General features: G+C 42.8%; 1 protein-coding gene across 1 annotated transcript in view; it reads right to left on the bottom strand.

Annotated features, from left to right (window-relative positions):
* The window catches only part of HAO2 (hydroxyacid oxidase 2), a gene marked incomplete at its 3' end in the record, with an annotated part of 35173 nt that overhangs the window by 14929 nt on the left and 2429 nt on the right, over nucleotides 1-17815 (bottom strand). Inside the window, exons 2-3 of the mRNA XM_045283714.1 lie at nucleotides 3966-4104; nucleotides 2828-2979 (exon numbers count right to left, since the gene is read on the bottom strand). Coding sequence (XP_045139649.1) covers nucleotides 2828-2979; nucleotides 3966-4096 — 283 coding nt within the window. The remainder of the gene's footprint in view (nucleotides 1-2827; nucleotides 2980-3965; nucleotides 4105-17815) is intronic.

Consider the following 17815-nt stretch of genomic DNA (forward strand, 5'->3'; position numbering starts at 1 on the left):
TCTTGCCTTTCAAAGACACAGGACATCAATTAGTCTAACGGACTAACAGACCCAATGAGCCCCAGCTTCCATGACCATGATACAAAAAGCACTACATGTGCCTGACCACCATGGCCAACTGCTCTGAAAAGACCTACATTAGGAGGGCTTGATAGAAAGAGAGAGAAAGAAGTGTGGAACAACATGCAAAGTCACCATCATCATAAAAGACCAGGCTTACGACTCGGATAGCGCTTGGAGGAACCTCCCATCACTACAGCATGTAGTCACCCTTCAAGTCTGGAACTGAACCCCCTCCTGGCTCAGCTTTCAGCCTCCCGCAGGTTTATAAGGCGGACAGTAACGCCAGAGAGCTGCCCACTCCTTGGACCAATCCACCACTCAAGATCACCAGGCCAGTGTTTACACGGAGACACAGTTCAGAAGGCACGAGGAGATGGAAACGAAGGACGTGGGAATGGGAAGCAAGGGGAGAGGAATGAGTGCTGCCACCTTGTGGGCACGGTAGCCGCGGCCGGAAACAGGTGTATGAATCGCTGACTGGAAGACTGGTTTGCTCTTCAAATGTTCACCCAACCACCAAAAAAGTTTTAAAAAGTGTTACTTTCCATTTTAAACCTCCACAGGAAAGACCCCCTTATGTCATGCGCCCTCATAAAAAAGACACCACACAACACGCAGCCATGCGGATTAGTAAACCGCTCTTATTTTACACGGGCCATGCTTGATTCCTAACCCATAGAGATGGCTGTCACTTTCAGGTCTAGAAGCCTCGGAGCCATTCTTCCCTGCGTCACGGAATCCAGGCAGAGACTGCAGAGAAGCCCTGGGAAGCTTGTAAAGTACATGAGAATGAGGATCACAAAGGAGGTAACAGGAATATTGTCAGGTTGTTCTCTTCTATTTTATTTTACTTATTTTGGGGGGTGGGGGGCATTAGGGGTGGATTGCATTGGGTAAATCTGCCGCAAATGACCTCTTAGAAGCGTTGAAAGGCGAAGATGTCATTTTGGTAAGAGAACAAAGAGAACTTTGCCTGACCCAACAATGGCATTGTCCATTCCTTGCACGGACAGGGAGGAGCCCTGGTGGAGGAGCGGTTGGGGGTTGGGCTGTGCTCCACAAGGTCCGTAGTGCAGAACCAAGATGGGGCTTTCTGCTCTCTTAACAGTTACAGTGCTGGAAACTCACGAGGCCGTTGTGCCACCTCCGGTAAAGCTGGCCGCTGTGCGTTAGCATCCACTCAGTGCCAGTGGATTTGGTCTTGTTTTAGGTTTGTGAAAGCTGGGCAATGAATCAAGAAGACAGAATTTGTGACTTTGACTGACAGTGTTGGAGAAGGCCGTTGCGTGGACTGCAGACTGACAGCAGAATGAACAAGTCTGTCCTGGAAGAATTATGGCCAGCTGTATACATTCACCCAAATCTCTCTCTTTCACCCACATGCACAAACAATCACATCACAAGGGACTGGCCAGGGCCCAAAACAAATTATTTGGCTTTAAAAAAAAAAAAGACCAATATGAGACAAATACAGACAGATATGAGATGAGTATCTGGCTCTTAATATGAGAACAAAGTGTCATACAATGGATGGATGTGCATCACAAGGGACTGGCCAGGGCCCAAAACAAATTATTTGGCTTAAAAAAAAAAAAGACCAATATGAGACAAACACAGACAGATATGAGATGAGTATCTGGCTCTTAATATGAGAACAAAGTGTCATAGAATTATTCTCCAGGGATATACTCATGGGATGAAGAATTCTTCTGCAATAATTGTGGTTCAGTGATGCTCCTAGACATGTTTGTGACAAAAAATTTGGGAGTGGGGGGAACAAAAAGCCAGAATTCTTCTTGGAAGCAAGAATGACAAGACTGTCTTACCTACTTTGGACATGTTATCAGGATGGATCAGTCTCTGGAAAAAGACATCATCCTTGGGAAAGTAGAGGGGCAGCCTCAAAGAAGAAGATCTTTAACACTGTCGATTGACACAGTGGTCGCCGCAATGGGCTCAAACATGACAATGCTTGTGAGGATGGTACAGAGCCCAGCAGTGTTTTATTCTGTTGGGCTGTGGGTCACAGCTGGTTTGATGGCACCTAAAACAACACGGGGTGGGGGTGGCGGCACAGAGAGTGGGTAACTACTAGGAAGGAGACATCACCCAACAAAAAATATTTTGTCAAACAAGAAGAGACGAGCAATCAAAGAAAAGGGAAATGGGCCCTTGCATAAGAGTAGCTGCCAGGGTCTGTTGTCAGGACCGAAAGGCATGATTTCTCTGCATCCTAATTTCAGAGAGTTGTCATCCCATCCCAACCTTGCTTATGAAACGCAGAGGGAGCCCTGTCCCTGTGGCCACATTAGGTCCCCACAGGGAGTGGAGTCAGAGAGGGGTGGCTGTGGCTGGGTGGGGTTTGGGTGACCCTCTCATTGATCAGAAAGGAGCTTTGGCTGTGCAGTGGCTAAGTGCTTGACTGCTGACCTGAAGATTCGTGGTTTGAAAACACTGGCCTCTTCACGTGAGCAAAAAGAGGCGGTCTGCTTCTGTACAGATTGCAGCTCATAAACCCTTTGGGACTCTTCTACTCTGTCTTCCAGGCTCTGTGTGAATTGGGTTTTACACTCTGACCACTCCCCATTATGAAAAACGGTTGTTTCATCAATTGTAGGTAAAACTTTAGACCAACAAACCTTCAAATAGTCCACTTCCCACCCTCCCGAGTCCAACCAGATTACTGTCCCCAGGTAGAGAAATCTTGCTGTTGTTTGCCATATCTTTCCCCTGGGAAAAGAGCCTCCAGTGGGTAGGTTCGTACCTCTGGCTGTACTCATTTCTCCGTCTGGCCAGGTGAGGCAATGGAAGCCCGTGGGTGCAATGCAGATGGGGGCACTGATCTCCTGCCCTTGGATTGTGGTCCGAGTGTCCACCTCAGACACATCTCTCAGGAAGCGGGGGCGGAGGCGGATTCTATATTAAACAACAAAGACGTTTTCTCTTGGTGCGTTTAACTCTCCAGGATGGAGTTGCTACCTGAGGCAACATTTTCTTAAAGGACCAGATCAGAAATAATTTAGACTTCAGGGACCATGAAGTCTCCATCACAATTACTCAGCGTGTCATGCAGAAGCAGCCACAGCCACTATGCAGATGAATGAGCGTGGCCATGTTCCAAGAGAACACTGGAATGTTAAATTTCGTAACATTTTTCCATAATCACCGACTTTTATTCTTTCGTTGAATTGTTTTCAACCATTAAAAAAAGCAACTGCACCCTCAGTTTGGGGTCCACACAAAAGCAGGGAGTGGGCCAGATGTAGCATGTGGGTCATTGTTTGCTGACCCCTGCTCTTCTCCCTTGGACCAGTCTTAGTTCATCATAAGACTCCTTGGGTCTCCATGTCTTCGACGTATCCGGAGTCCTCTCCCTTTCCTTCCTCCACAAAGATTCAGACCCTCCCAGGAAGTGTGCCTGCCTGCCCAGGTCATCGTGTACTCCAGTACACGGAGTACTGTGTGCTTGTCCTCTTATCAGGTTACAAAGTCTCCTAGAGTCTGTGATAGCTGCACCAGTTCTACAGAAAGACTAAGACAAATTCCGTCTCCATCCACTCCCTGTCTTTGTTGGTGGTGGTGTGTGCCATCGAGTCAATTCTAAGTCATAGCTTCCATACAGGACAGACATCGGGACATGTAGAGTTTCCTCGCGTTTCCTACTCTTTATGGGAGCAAATCACCAGGTCTTTTCTCCAATAGAGCTGCCGGTGGCCTTGAGCCACCAACCTTAGTTAAAAGTTGAGTGCTTTTACCACTGTGCCACCGGTTCCTTTCCCTGATTGTTATTCCCCACAAAACCATATCCTTTTTCAGATCCTGAGTACACTCTATCTGGCGGGAGCAGAAACTGGGACTGCCACCCTCCAAGAAGCTTCACAATGGACGGACATAGACTGAACCTTTTAAATGCCGCGATGTTCTCGTCCCGGCTGAAGCTGTCATCGGCCCCTCCATCAATGTAGTCCCACGTTGACTTGCACAGAAGCTCCTGAGCATGGGCCCGAAAGTCTGCCAAACACACTAAAGACATTGCTGTACCTTGAAAGAGAAAAAACACACAACACAACAAAAGCCCAGCAGGTGCGCTTTAGATGTGGAGGAGAAGGTGAGGAGAGAGCTTCAGTAGGCAGTTGTTTGGCTCCAACATTCATCCCCTGTACTCTTTAGATCAGCGGTTCTCAACCTATGGGTCGCGACCCCTTTGGGGGTCAAACAGCCCTTTCACAGGGTTTGCCCAATTCATAACAGTATCAAAATTATAGCGATGAAGGAGCAACGAAAATAATTTTATGGTTGGGGAGTCACCACAACATGAACCGTATTAAAGGGTCGTGGCATGAGGAAGGTTGCGAACCACTGCTTTAGATTAATGGACACTCCCAAGACATGACCACCAAGCCAGAAATCTGGAAGCCGTACTCCATTCCTCCAGTCTCTCAGCTCTCAATCTCCAACCCTAGTTATTTGAGCGTCTAAATATCCTTCGTGTCTGTTGCCTCTCTCTTCATGCCCACGGCCTCAGATCTAAGTGAGGGTTGGCCACCTCTTGCAGGATGTAGTGCAGAAATGATCAATCTTTGTCCTCTAGCCGTCAAATTCCCTCTTCCTCTGGTCTCCTTCTAGCCGCTAGAAAGAGTGGTTTTTCTGAAGTGCAAGTCTGATAACAGCTCTTGTCTTTCGATGTGCCCACTTCATGGTCTTTCTCATCTTGCAGGTCTGGTCCAACCTGCCTCACCAGCTTTATCTCTTGGGGTCCATTCCTTGTACGTGTGGTTCAAGTTGCTACTTGCACGTCCAGATCTGGTCAAAGGACCATGTCATCTCTCTGTGCCTTTTGAGGCGGATATCTTTAGGGTGGAAAAAATGAGGTGGAATTGATCCAAATATCTTGAAGTTCCCAGGAACCACTATGTGTCTGAGTTGCCAGGGACTGTTGATAATGTGGGAGAGGAGGCTGTCTTTTAGGGCCTCTTTTCTGGGTCACCAAACATAACCTCTTACTAGCATTGCCATTTTCTTGTTGTAGGTGTCATTTAGTCAGTTCTGACTCACAATTGACCTTACGTATAACAGAACAAAGTACCGCTCAGTCCAGTGTGGTCCTAATAATTTGCTATATTTGAATACTTTATTTTTCAAATAATAATTAAATATATTCAAATAACAATTTGCTGTATTTTAATCCCTTGTTGCAGCCGCCCTGTCAATCCACCTTATTGAGGGCATTCTTTTGCCACTGACCCTTCACCTCGCCAAAGATGCTGTCCCCCAAGGAATAGTCTCTCCTGAGACCATAGCCCACGTTCATGAGATGAAGTCTAGCCATCTTCACTTCCAAGGAGCATTCTGGCCATGATTCTTCTGAGTCAAATTTGATTCTTCTTCTGGCCAAACCAAACTCACTGTCATTGAGTTAATTCCAACTTGTAATGACCCTAGCGGCATTGTGGGTTAGGTGGGGGACAGTCAACAGCAAGGTCAGTGGTTCAAATCTACCAGCTGCTCCACAGGAGAAAAACAAAGCTACATTCTCATAAAGATTCTTCTGTCAGCCCATGGTATACTCAATACTCTTTTTGCCAACATGATAATTCAAGTGTGCTAGGCAGGTTTCTCTGGAGAAACAAAACCAGGACACTTATGATTATTTATATAAAGGAGAGGTTTATATAGTGAGAAGGAACACAACAGCTAATTAGTTCACATAGCAGTATGAGGGCTTAGTCCCACTCATTTTTATGGGACAGTTTATATATTGAAGGTCCTTCCTACTCATGCCGGCTGCTGGGCCAAGGCCAAGGAAGCAGACAGTGAAGTGGCTAGCAGGAAGTACAGAGTCTGCTCACAGGCAAGACGAGCAGACTTGGCCCACAGGCAGCAACCATGACAAGGAGGGGCTGAAACAGCAAGAGGATGAGATGTTGAGGTGTAGCAGAGGCCAGTAATGCAGCAGTGTAGGGAAGCAGGCCATGGCAGAGCCTCAAGATATAGCGATGTACAACATGGCGACGATCCACCACAGTCCATGGGTTGGCTCAGTTCTCAGGTAGTGCAGCACACTGTTGAAGCAGAGTAGCTAACTCAGGCAGCAGTTCACTAGTCCAATTACCAGAGAGAAAGAGGAAGAGACCAGCCTTGGAGAGCCATTTGTCTCAGGTGCCCTCTAATTAAGCTGTGACCTGATTGACAGGCTAATGTCCACCCACATTTTCCTACAGGAGCCATGTTGGCACAAAAAACTATCACACTAAGTGACCAGTAAAAACAAACATAACTCATCACCATTGTGTCAATTCTGACTCTTAGTGACCTTAGAGCAATGCAGAGCTGACCCATAGGGTTTTCAATGATGTAAATCTTTACAAAAGATTTAAAGACTGCCATACCTCCCAGCAACGTATAGCTGGTGGGTTCAAACAGCTGTTTCAGTTAGCAGCCACCAGCTTTATCCACCAAGCCACAGAGATCCCTTGTAAATGACCAGCTCCCAGGAAATACCTTGGGCATAGAGTCTCTAATGGGCTTTTCTGCCAGACACCACTTCACTTGTGTGGTAACCATTTGTTACTGGTGGAATGAAGCACGTCCTGTCTGACTCCAACTGGGAGAGGACTCTTGGAAGCTTACAGCTGTTTTCCTCCAGCCTTCTCCCAATTTGCACTTCCCTGTGCAGTCTGCTTTATATCTTTTCTCTGCAATAAATCAGAGCAGTGAGTGCAACTCTACACGGGGTCCTGAGTGCTCCTGGAGAATCACTGAGGCTAGGGGTGGTCTTGGGGTCCCCTGATAACACAGGGACTAGCTTAGCGTCTGACACTGAGCTGCTGTTCATCAATGCTCCCTGTTTGAATTTAATATCCCCTATCATTTCTCTCCCGTTTTTGGATGAGAATGCTCCACTAAGTTTCAAGCCTCAGTGTCTCAGTAAATTCTCTTATTTTTCCCATTGCAGACTCACGTTAATGTTCTGTGGATTTCTGGCACAGAAACTAGATAAAGCATGTGTCTAACTCTAGAGAAATGACTCAGACACACTCAGAATAGCTTACCGGAGAGAGTGTAGATTATTTCATTTGAAAATTGCTTGGGACTAAATAATTAACCCCAGCATTTTAATACTTGTGTAGATCAAAGATTAATGTCCTATATTTCTATAGGATCCATCTAATTTTTGTTCTTAGGCTCTTTTCTATCTATAATGTAAGTTCACATTTGTGCAATGATAAAATCTGAGTGTTGTGTAATGCTGTGCTTTGTAGTCATTCTGCATTTTTGCATACACTGCATGTTATGCATAGTATGCAAAAGGTGTTTGCATAACATTTTTGCATAACGGTTTGTCTTTGGAACCTAACCATGTTGTTAAGTGAAGAGTGAGTGTGTACAATATGATGCATGTTAAAATTGCATATGTACAACTCAGTAAGATATTTAACCCATTATTTTTCTAAGAGATCGGACATAAATAAAGCTTATTGTTGAAAAGCAGGCTAACTTCTCTGTGCAAAGTTCTCTCTAACTTTAGGAGGGAAGATTTAGCACTGTCTGTTGTTGTATATTTCAGTTTGCTCCGGGCCAGATTTGAAGCCACCAGAAATGGAAGATGCACGTTTTCTTGCATTCCCATTTTCTCTGGTCTCCATTCCAGTGTTGTTGTTCCTTTGTTTCTCTTCCTCTCTATCCCCCTTGACCAACAGGAGGAGAAGGGAATAAATATTTTTGAGGTGCTCTGATCCAGTTGTGGATACTGTTCTAGGACTTTAGCTAATTGTAGCTCATTTAACCTATTTAGATTCTTTGTCTTATGGTGGGGAGAAGAAGAAAAATCCAAACGGTGTTATTCCACTAACCTACCGTTGACACAGAAGCTAGAACTTAGGGCAAGGAGTCCCACTAGTTCCTGTTGCTAACAGTTAGAAGGGGGAGGGACGCACGCTCGAGGGAGCACGTACTCCAAAGGACACGTTGCTTTCTTCCACACTGCAGTTTGACCTGAAGGAGTTAAGCTAAGTGACCAGTTGCTTTCCTTTGAAGCTTTCAGTTGCCTCATATGCCTTATGTTGATGCCACTTTAGGAGCCTTGGGATATCAGAACTGAGGTCAGAGGACAGGCCACTGAAACTCAATGATGAAACAAAGGTTACTTCTGATGACTCACCTTAACATACACCCAAGAGGTGTCCTTCAAGACCCTGTGGCCTTTTCTGCTGCGAGCTTATGCCACATTTCCCAGAGAGATGGCAGGCACAATACCAAGGCTATCTTTGGGGGCCTTCGTTTAAAAGATGAACTGTTCAAGGATGGTCGCGGTGACTTAATCACCGCATGTTGGGGGAGAGCTTTGCTCTGATGCTCTGGTGCCTTAAATGCTGAACTGTGAGATAAAGAGTGGTCTGGTTTTTGTAGCCTCTCCCCTCTGTCATTTGTATCATAGCAGCAAAGGGGAGCTAAGGATGACAGTCGTATGGGTGTGGGAGTGGGACCACCAAGGAGCCCTGTGTGGGTCTGACAGCTCAGTCCAATGTTGTAGTTTTAGATAACATTCCTCTCTGCTGGTCCTCCCCACCCCACCCCAGCCCCCCATTAGCTTTAGCCCATTTTCCTTCCTGGTAACTAACTTTCCCTTGGGACCCAGGAGAAGGCCTGGTGCCTAAATAAATGATTGGCGGTTTGAAACCACCAGATAGCTCAGGCTTTCCACTCCAGTGACGGTTTCCTGGCTCAGAAACCCACAGGAGCGGTTCTGCTGTCCTCTAGGCGTGTTTGCATCAGCACGGACACGATGGCAGTGAGCCTGCTTTGGTTTGGTTTGGGGTTGACGCAGGAGCACGTTATGTTATGCCAGTAAGTCAGCCATGATAGTGACACGAGAGTGTGAGGCCACAATCATTCTTATCCTTGTTTTTCTAAAAACGAAAACCTTATCTGTTTGATTCATGGTTTTAAGGACTTTATGAGGTTCTGGGATGACTAATTTTGGGAGTGGGGGGAGCCGCCAGGGGGAGGGTGTATTCACCCTGGAGAAATTGTGACAGCATTTGGCCACCAGTCCTGCCTGGTGAGGACCAGAAAGCAATGAGAAGGACTGTGGTTGGGAGAAGTGAGAGGGGCTTCAGAGGGACGCAGGGAGGTCGGCGAGCGCATGTGGTAGGTTAGCGACATTACAGAGGAAACCCTGTGCCCTCCCTCCGGCTCTTAATGAAGTAGCTATGACTCCCCCAACTGATCGGAGAAAGGGTACAGCAGCTCCTTACTCACTGTCCACACAGGCTGAAGTTTCGTCTCAGCTACACTGCATTTCATCATTCCACCTCTTCCTCTATACTTTTTGATTAAACAACAGACTGCACTTGATTTCAGAGGGTCAGGGTGAAATGCTGTTTCATCTAGTCAGGGGTCTAATATGTGTGGCTGCTTCAAGGCAGGGCTGTCTTGCTACATTTCAGCTACGTGAACAAAGAAAAATGATGTTTTCTCTGGGCCTCAGTTTGCTCATTTGTAAAATAAGGTGGCTGAGGTGCCTTCGGGTCTTCACATGCTGTGCGTGTCCTGCCCATAAGTACAAAGACCTCTGTTTACATGTAAGGAGCCCTGTTGGTGCAATGGTTAAGCACTTGCCTGCTAGATGAACAGGTGGTAGTTCAAACCCACCCTGTGGCTCTTCAGGAGACAGTCCTGGAAATCTTCTCCCATAAGGATTACAGCCTAGAAAACACTATGGGGCCTGGAGTTGCTAAGATTCAGAATCCACTGGGCAGCAACCAGCAGCAACAACACTGTCTAACATACGAGTGCGGCATGTTCTGATGAGGGACTTAGCATGTGGGTTGCTAACAAGGTCAGAGGTTCAAACCCACCAGCTGCTCTGTGGGAGAAAGATGAGGTAACTATAATTGGAATCTATTCAATGGCCAGTTGGGTACTGTTTTTTCCAGAGCATTTATAAGAAAGAAGAGATATGTGCTACACAGGGTTTTCTTAGTTTCTTTTTGGTTGATGGCTAGCAGTACAATGTGATTTTGTGCTAATTTGCATTGCAAATATGTGCGTTTTCTGCCATCTATATCTTTTAATCATTTTATTGGGGGCCTCTTACAAATCTTATGACAAGCTATCATTTAATTGCATTAAGCACACTGGTAGATATATTGCCATTAATCTTTCCAAAACATTTTCTTTCTACTTGAGCCCTTGATATCAGCTCTTCTTTTATCTCCTCCCTCCCCTTCTGCTTTCTGATCAAGTGGGTCTTTTCAGCCATCGATGGAATGCAATCACTGTTCCACTAGCATTCTTTCTATGGAAAAGTATGTTCTGAGTGTCAAGCAAATGACCTCCACGGAGCACTTTGGAGCACAGCACTGTTGTAAATTGGGTGCATTGTATAGGGTATTGGATGTTTCCAGTTTAGGGTATCCTGGGAGGGATTGCTCCAAATGCTCAGATAGCATTTTGAAAGGTTGAGGATTGTCTTATACTTCACAGCAGTGGAATAATTTGATTGTAGATAGAGTCTTGGAGAAAGTGTAATTGCTCCTTAGTATTAAGGATAACACCAATAACATTAAAATCGCAGCCACTTATCGCATGCTTCATGATGTGTCCTGTTTTCTGTAAAATGTTTTCCAGGCATTCACATTCTCATCCTTAAAATAATGCCCAAGCACAAATAACATCATCTCCATTTGGCAAAGGCAACACCCAAAGTTCAGAAAGGTCAGAATACTTGGCCCGGGTGAGTGTCTGACTCAAACAGCTGATTCCTAGACATTGTGATTTGAAGAAAATAACTGCAGTTTATAGACTCGCAGAGAACCTTAGAGGCATAAAATATGGGAATATGCTCGCTCTCTCCCTCCCTCAAGAAACTAATAACATAATCTCTTCCATGGAGCCAGGCCAAGTCTGTTTTGTTGGGTTGGGGAAGCTGTAGAAAGTGAAGTGGGGCAGAGAGAGCAAGCCAGAGCGCTTGAAAGGTGCGTGGCCTGGCAATCATGGCCATGTCACCTAACCGGCTCCCAGGAGACTCCTTGTCATTGGCTCTCCCTCTTGATTCAATATATTATTGTTTCCGTTTTTAATGTATTCTGCTTTGTTTTACATTGAAGTTTTCCTCTGCTTTATTCTATCATTGTTGGCGGATTGCTTGTGTTTTGTTTATAGTTGGTCTGTTTTACTGTCTATGAAACTAAGGACGCCGATGGAGCCAGAAACTGGATTAACAGTTTCACGGGGAGGTGGCAGTGGCAGTGGCAGGAGAGGTTGGCAGAAATGGGGAACGAGCAACAATGAGCACAAGAAAGAAGAAATGTCCTGGGCTTGCTTGTGGTGATGGGTTCACAACGCTTATGAACGAGATGGAACTATTGGACTGTATGAGGTGTGAATTGTACACCAGTGAAACAGTTAAAAGTCCATTCGTTTTTTTTAAGTTACACTGTGCCAGACAGCATTCGGGACCTACCCACAGCTTTGGTACAGGCTCTGGACTGTACTCTCCTCTCTATTGATTTTCCAAATCATTATCCAAAGTCACAGCTTTAGAGTAGATGATGACTTATAGTGATACTACAGGGCAGAGTAGAACTGCCCCTGTGAGATTCTAAGAAAATAACTCTTTATGAAAGTCACGGAGTCGAAAGCCCGCTCTCGTCCATGGAGCAGCTGGTGGTTTCAAATTGCAGACTTTATGGTTAGTAGCCCACTGCTTAACCACTACGCCACCAGGGCTCCTCTGTGGACTCTAAGTTTTATCAAACAAACAGACAAACAAACACAAACCTCTTGCCTGAGAGTTTATTCTGACACATGGGGACTCTACAGGACAGACTAGAACTTTCCATAGAGTTTCCAAGATTGTAAACTTTATGGAAAGAAGATTCGGTGTTCCAACATTACAAAGGTCACTAATTCAAACCCACTAGCTGCTCCCTGAAAGAAAAGATGTGGCAATCAGCTTCTGTAAAGATTGCAGCCTTAGAAACCCCGGAAGGTGGCTCTACTGTCCTGTGGTGTCACTATGAGTCTATCCAAACAGACTCAACGACAAGGAATTTGGTTTGGTTTACTTTAATGTTGTTGTTTTTTTCCCCTAAATCTTTTTTTAGGAGCTAATCCAAACATTGTATAATTGCTACCAAAATCAGTTTCGAAACATGTTCTTCCTTCTTGAACTCCTTGATATCAGCTTCCCCTTACTGCCTGGTTTTGTTTCTCTAGAGAGCCCTGTCTGACACAATTGGTCCCAGGAGTGGTTCTAGAGAAACAAGATCATCCATATGGGCTTCTCAAACTGGCTCTCCAGCCTGATTAGGCTTAACAGCACTGGTAATGCTATCTCTAGCCCTAAAGGCCTGGATAAGTCTGCCACTCTTACTAATCCATGGTGTGCAGTAGCAAAGCTAATGTCCCCATTATCACCACCAATAGATGAAGTGCCGGTTAGAGGAGAGGCTCTGGGTGATCATGTGTCTGATATTTTCCAGCAGTTTTGTCAGGATGACAGGCTGGTTGGCGGGCTCTCCTTACAATAGAAAATGTGATCAAGGAAAGGGATAATCTCAGAACCTAAGAAGCACATCTCAAGTGCCAACTAAGAGACCTAGAAAAATTCTGCATGTGCTGCAGAGGAGAGTCTTCTCTCCTCTAGTAATAGAGCTGACATTGCTAAAACCAAATCCCGAGTCTCATCATATGAGTAGCTGAATTACAACATCAGCTGAATTGCAGGTCTAGAACAGTGTCTGATCTTAGAATAAGGTCATTATTAGGAAAGAATTGGAACCCTGAAACATGGGATGGTAACATATGGGCTACTGATCCCGCAGAGGAGGATATTGAGCCCCTAGAGACAATTGAGCCACCCCAGTCAATAGATCCACCCCACTCCAGGTACCAATTGTGTCAGACAGGGTTCTCTAGAGAAACAAAACCAGGACACTGATGGCTATAGATTGATAGCTAGAGAGATACAACATGAAGAAATAAACAGCTAATTAGACCACAGAACAGTACAGAGGGCTCAGTTCAACTCACTTCCATGAGACAGTTAATGTACTGGCAGTCCTTCCACTCACAAGGGCTGCTGGCCTTCCGGTTAAGAGCCAGTGCTTGACCTCTGTGCCACCAGGGCTCCTTTTAAACCCCATAGGTGCTGGTATAGCTAATAGTGGCTATCACTGGGCACTATCAGGAGAGAAAGCCTGATGCTGAGTGGAACTCTGATCTTGTTTACCTGCATCCTCCCACCTCTCACCATGGTGACAGAGGCTGCATTTCTTTCCTTCTTTGATGTGTTTGGCATGAACTCGTGTATCACTAACGATTCCAAGTCCACTTCAGTTTTATGTTTCCTCTTTTTTTTTTTAGCCACATACCAATATTTAGATCTGAGGGATAAGGAATCTGAAAGTTTAAAAAATATTAATTATGAATTGATTTTTACCTTGTTTCCTGATAAACCTTCCATATTTTCGGTCACCCTCCATTCCTCTCCTCACTTTAGTCTGGCCTTCTCATAGTCATCAAAGCCTTGTCAATTGGTGTATAAATCACATTTCCTCTTTGCTTTTCCTTACAGTGGGGATAATAAATATCTTTGTAAGATTGATTTGGCTAAGCATAGTTTTGCCCATGTTTTGCAGTGTTTAAGAGAGTTATCATTGTTTTTTATTGACATATAAAATGCCATAGTATGAATGTATCAGAGCTTGTTCATCCATTCCTCTATAGTTGGGGTTTCTGGTTGTTTCCACGGTTTTGCTAGTGTGGGTGTTGCTGCAATATGCACAGGTGTGCATATGTCTGTTCCGGTTAAACTCTCAATTTGGAGGGGAGGGGTGGTATAGGTCCACTAGAGAGATGTTGCTGGATCATTAGGGACCTGGATTTGCATTCGTTTGAGGAAGTGTCATCCTGATTTCTATAACGGTTGTGCAATCCTACAGCGTTACCAGCAATGTAAAAACTAATGACCAGGGAGAAAGTGTATGTGGCTTGTAGCCTACACTTTCTTCGAGCTCCTCTATTTTCCACAGTATTCCAATCTACATCCTCTCCAGCGTTTATTTCCTGTTGTATTGAATTTTGCCAGAAATGTCGGTGTGAAGTGATATCTCTTTGTTGCTTAAATTTGTATTTCTCTTATTGCTGATGATCGCGAACATTTTTTCATATGCTTGCTGGCCCCTGCGTGTTGTCTTTGGTGAATTGTCTGCTCATGTTTTGTGCCCAATATTTAATTAGATTATTTGCGTTTTCTTGGGAAGCTGTTGTAGTTTTCTATAGGTTTTGGAGATTAGCCCTTTATCTGATGTATTATTACTGATTTTTTCCCCCTAATCTGTAGGTTCTCTATTGACAGGTTTGATAAAGTTATTTTTGTGTGCATGTCTTATTTTTGGTAGGTCTCAGTTCTTTATTTTGCTTTTTATAGTATGAATATTTTTCATTATATTTGCTAGTGTGTTTGTCTTGTCTTAGCATCTTTAAGTTTGTCCCTATGTTTTCATTGATGGTCTTAATAATTAAGTGACTTATACTTAGGTCTCTGATGCATCTTGTGTTTGTTTTTGTACATGGTGTGAGGTATGGGACCTGCTTCATTCGTTTACAGGTGAAGGTCCGGTTTTCCCAGCACCATTTGTTGAAAAGGCAGTCTCTTGCCCATTTAATGTGTTTTAGCTCTTTATCAAAAAGTAGGTGTCTATAGGTACTTAGCTGTGTTTCTGGGTTTTTCATTAATCCATTGGCATTTACTTCTACCCTTTGTACCCGAACCTTTGGATTGTCTAGTAGGCTATCTAGTAGGTTTAAGGTTTGGGAGTGAAAGGCATCCTACTCTGTTTTTATTTTTTAATAATTTTTAATTAATTCTAGTTTTTTTCCTTTCCATATAAAGTTGGTAATTAGTTTTACTATTTCTTGGAAATGTTGTGGTGGAATTTGGGTCAGAATTGCATTGAATCTGTAAAGTATTTAGGGAAATATTGACATTTTTACAGTACAGTGAACCCTCACCACTTCGCACTTCGACTTCCGCGGCTTCACTCTATCGCGGTTTTTGCGTAACAGCGCATGCTCTGTCATTACTGCCACTGATTTGCTCACACTGTACACGCTTGATGCCATAAATAATGTAATAAATAATAAGTGATCATTGTAACATCCAAAATGTTTTACTGTATTTTCCCTTTTTCGTTTAATAAATTGGGTAATACGAGTGTAATGGTGACTAAAGGGTGTTTTTTCATGTCCTCTATGCTCTAACTACGAAAATATTTGATTTACAAATAAGGAATCCTACTTCGCGGAATTTAATTTATCACGGTAGGGTCTAGAACCGATTAACCGCGATAAACGAGGGTTCACTGTATTTAGTCTGCCTATCCAGGAATAAAATAAGTTGTCCCCTTTGTGTAAGTTCCTTTTGGTTTCTTGAAGGAGCATTTTCTAGTTTTGTTTGTATAAGTCTTTTGTTTCTCCTAAATATTTTATTAACTGTGTACTTATTGTAAATGGTATCATTCTTTTGATATCTTTTTCAGTATCTTCTTCCTTTAATCTGACATAATCCAACATAGCCTGCTACACTGCCTAATTTTTCAATTACAATTGTTTAATTCAATCTGTGGGTTTTTCTATATTTAGGATTATGTTGTCTGCTGATAAAGACATTTTTATTTCTTCTGTGCCTATATGGATACCTTTTATATGATTTTAGTGTCTTTTGGCTCTAACTAAAACTTCCAGAATTACATTAAGTAAAAGTGGTGACAAAGGGCAACCTTGTCTAATTCTCATTCAAAGAGGAAATTATTTCAATTTCTCTCATTCAATGAGATGCAGGCCATTGGTTTCACATATATGGCTTTTACTATGTTGAGAAATTTCCCTTCTCTATCTATTTTGTTGATTATTTTTATTAATAAAGGATAGTGAATTTTATCAACTATCTTTTCTGCATCAGTTGATAGAATCATATGGTTCTTCTTTATTTATGTGATGAATTCTATTGATTGTTTTTCAAATATTAAAACATCTTTGCATGTTTGGTATGAATCCCACTCAATTGTGATGTATTAGTAGTATTTTTTATGCTTAGTTGAATTTTATTGGCTAGCATTTTATTGAAGATCTTGACATCTGTATTCATTAGAAATGTTGGTCTGTAATTTTTAATTATAGTGATGAATTTGCCTGATTTAGGTAACAGAGTTATAGTTTATTTATAAAATGAGTTTGGTAGTAAATACTCCTTTTGTATATTATGAAATAGTTTATATAAAATTGCTATTGTCTTCTCTAAATGTTTGATAAAATTCCCCAGGGACAATCTTGTCCCTCCCATGCTCTTTGATGTTGGTAATTTTTTAATGACTAGATCTATTTCTTCTCATTTTCTAGAAATGTATCCATTTCTTTTAGATTTTTGAAATCTAGAAAAAATAAAGAAATTTTGTCGAATACAATTTCTCATAATAATAATTTATAAATCATCAAGGGATCATGAGGGAGGGAGGGAAAAATGAGGAACTGATACCAAGGGTTCAAGTAGAAAGAAAATGTTTTTAAAATGATGATGACAGCAAATGTACAAATGTGCTTGACACAATGGATGGTTTCATGGATTGTGAACAGAGCTGTACCAGTCCCCAATAAAATGATTAAAAAAAAAAAGATGTGTCCGACCCAAGCCATGGCACTTTCACTTGCCGCATATGCATGTGAAAAGTGGACATCGAATAAAGAATACCTAAAAAGAATGGATGCATTTGAATTGTGGTGCTGGAGATGAATATTGAAAGTACCATGGACTGCTAAAAGGACAAATCAATCTGTCCTGGAAGAACTACAGCCAGAGTGCTCCGTGGGGGCAAGGAAGGATAGATTTCACCTTATATACTTTGAACATTTTGTTAGGAGAGCAGTCCCTTGAGAAGGATATCATGTTAAACATTGCGCATGCACCCCGAGTTTACGCATGTTTCGCGCGCCATCTGTTACGGACGGATCACGAGATAACTCGTGAAGCAGCATGAACCTGTGTTCATTTCAATCAATGGAAAAAAGAAATTTCCTACCAGAGCCTGTAGAGTTTGCGCTGCCCATGGAAAAAGAAGTGAAACCAGTTATATCTGCAAATTTTGTAAGGTACCGCTTCACAGAGAAAAATGTTACACAAAGTACCGTACATCAAAAAAGTACTAGGAACCTTTGTTTATATAGCGGTCCTATGCTAACTACAATATATGAATAGTTGCAACTGTTTAGGATAAGGTCTCCACAACGAATCCAACCAAAGGGCGAGGAGATCGTTTTTGCACAGTGTGTCAGGGATAATATTTGCACACTGTCTTTGATTCGCAATGCAGTTGTATAGTTGTATAGTAACAATAGTACATTGTATAACGAAGGAACACATCAACAAGTGAACACTGGGGAACAAAGAGTGTATTTTTTGTTTGATATACTCTATTTATTTTTACTCTTTTTCAAAGTAATATGGATTATGTTGATTATTTTTACAAGAAGGTTATAATTTCATGAAGATTATAGCTCACAAAAGTAATAATGTTCTGCATACATTGTGAAATATTGTTTCATAATGTGAGATAACGTTTTATATTTAAAAACTGAAAGTTATAAATAAATATGATAAAAAGTTGATGAGATGTAAACCCATTTATGGTTTAATGCAAAAAAAAAAACGTAACAGCGGAAAAAATACCCAGCCACTTGGGTAAGTTGG

The sequence above is a fragment of the Echinops telfairi genome, unplaced genomic scaffold, assembly GCF_000313985.2.
Source record: "Echinops telfairi isolate 266 unplaced genomic scaffold, ASM31398v2 ScPeMD7_7466;HRSCAF=8504, whole genome shotgun sequence".
Classification (NCBI taxonomy): domain Eukaryota; kingdom Metazoa; phylum Chordata; class Mammalia; order Afrosoricida; family Tenrecidae; genus Echinops; species Echinops telfairi.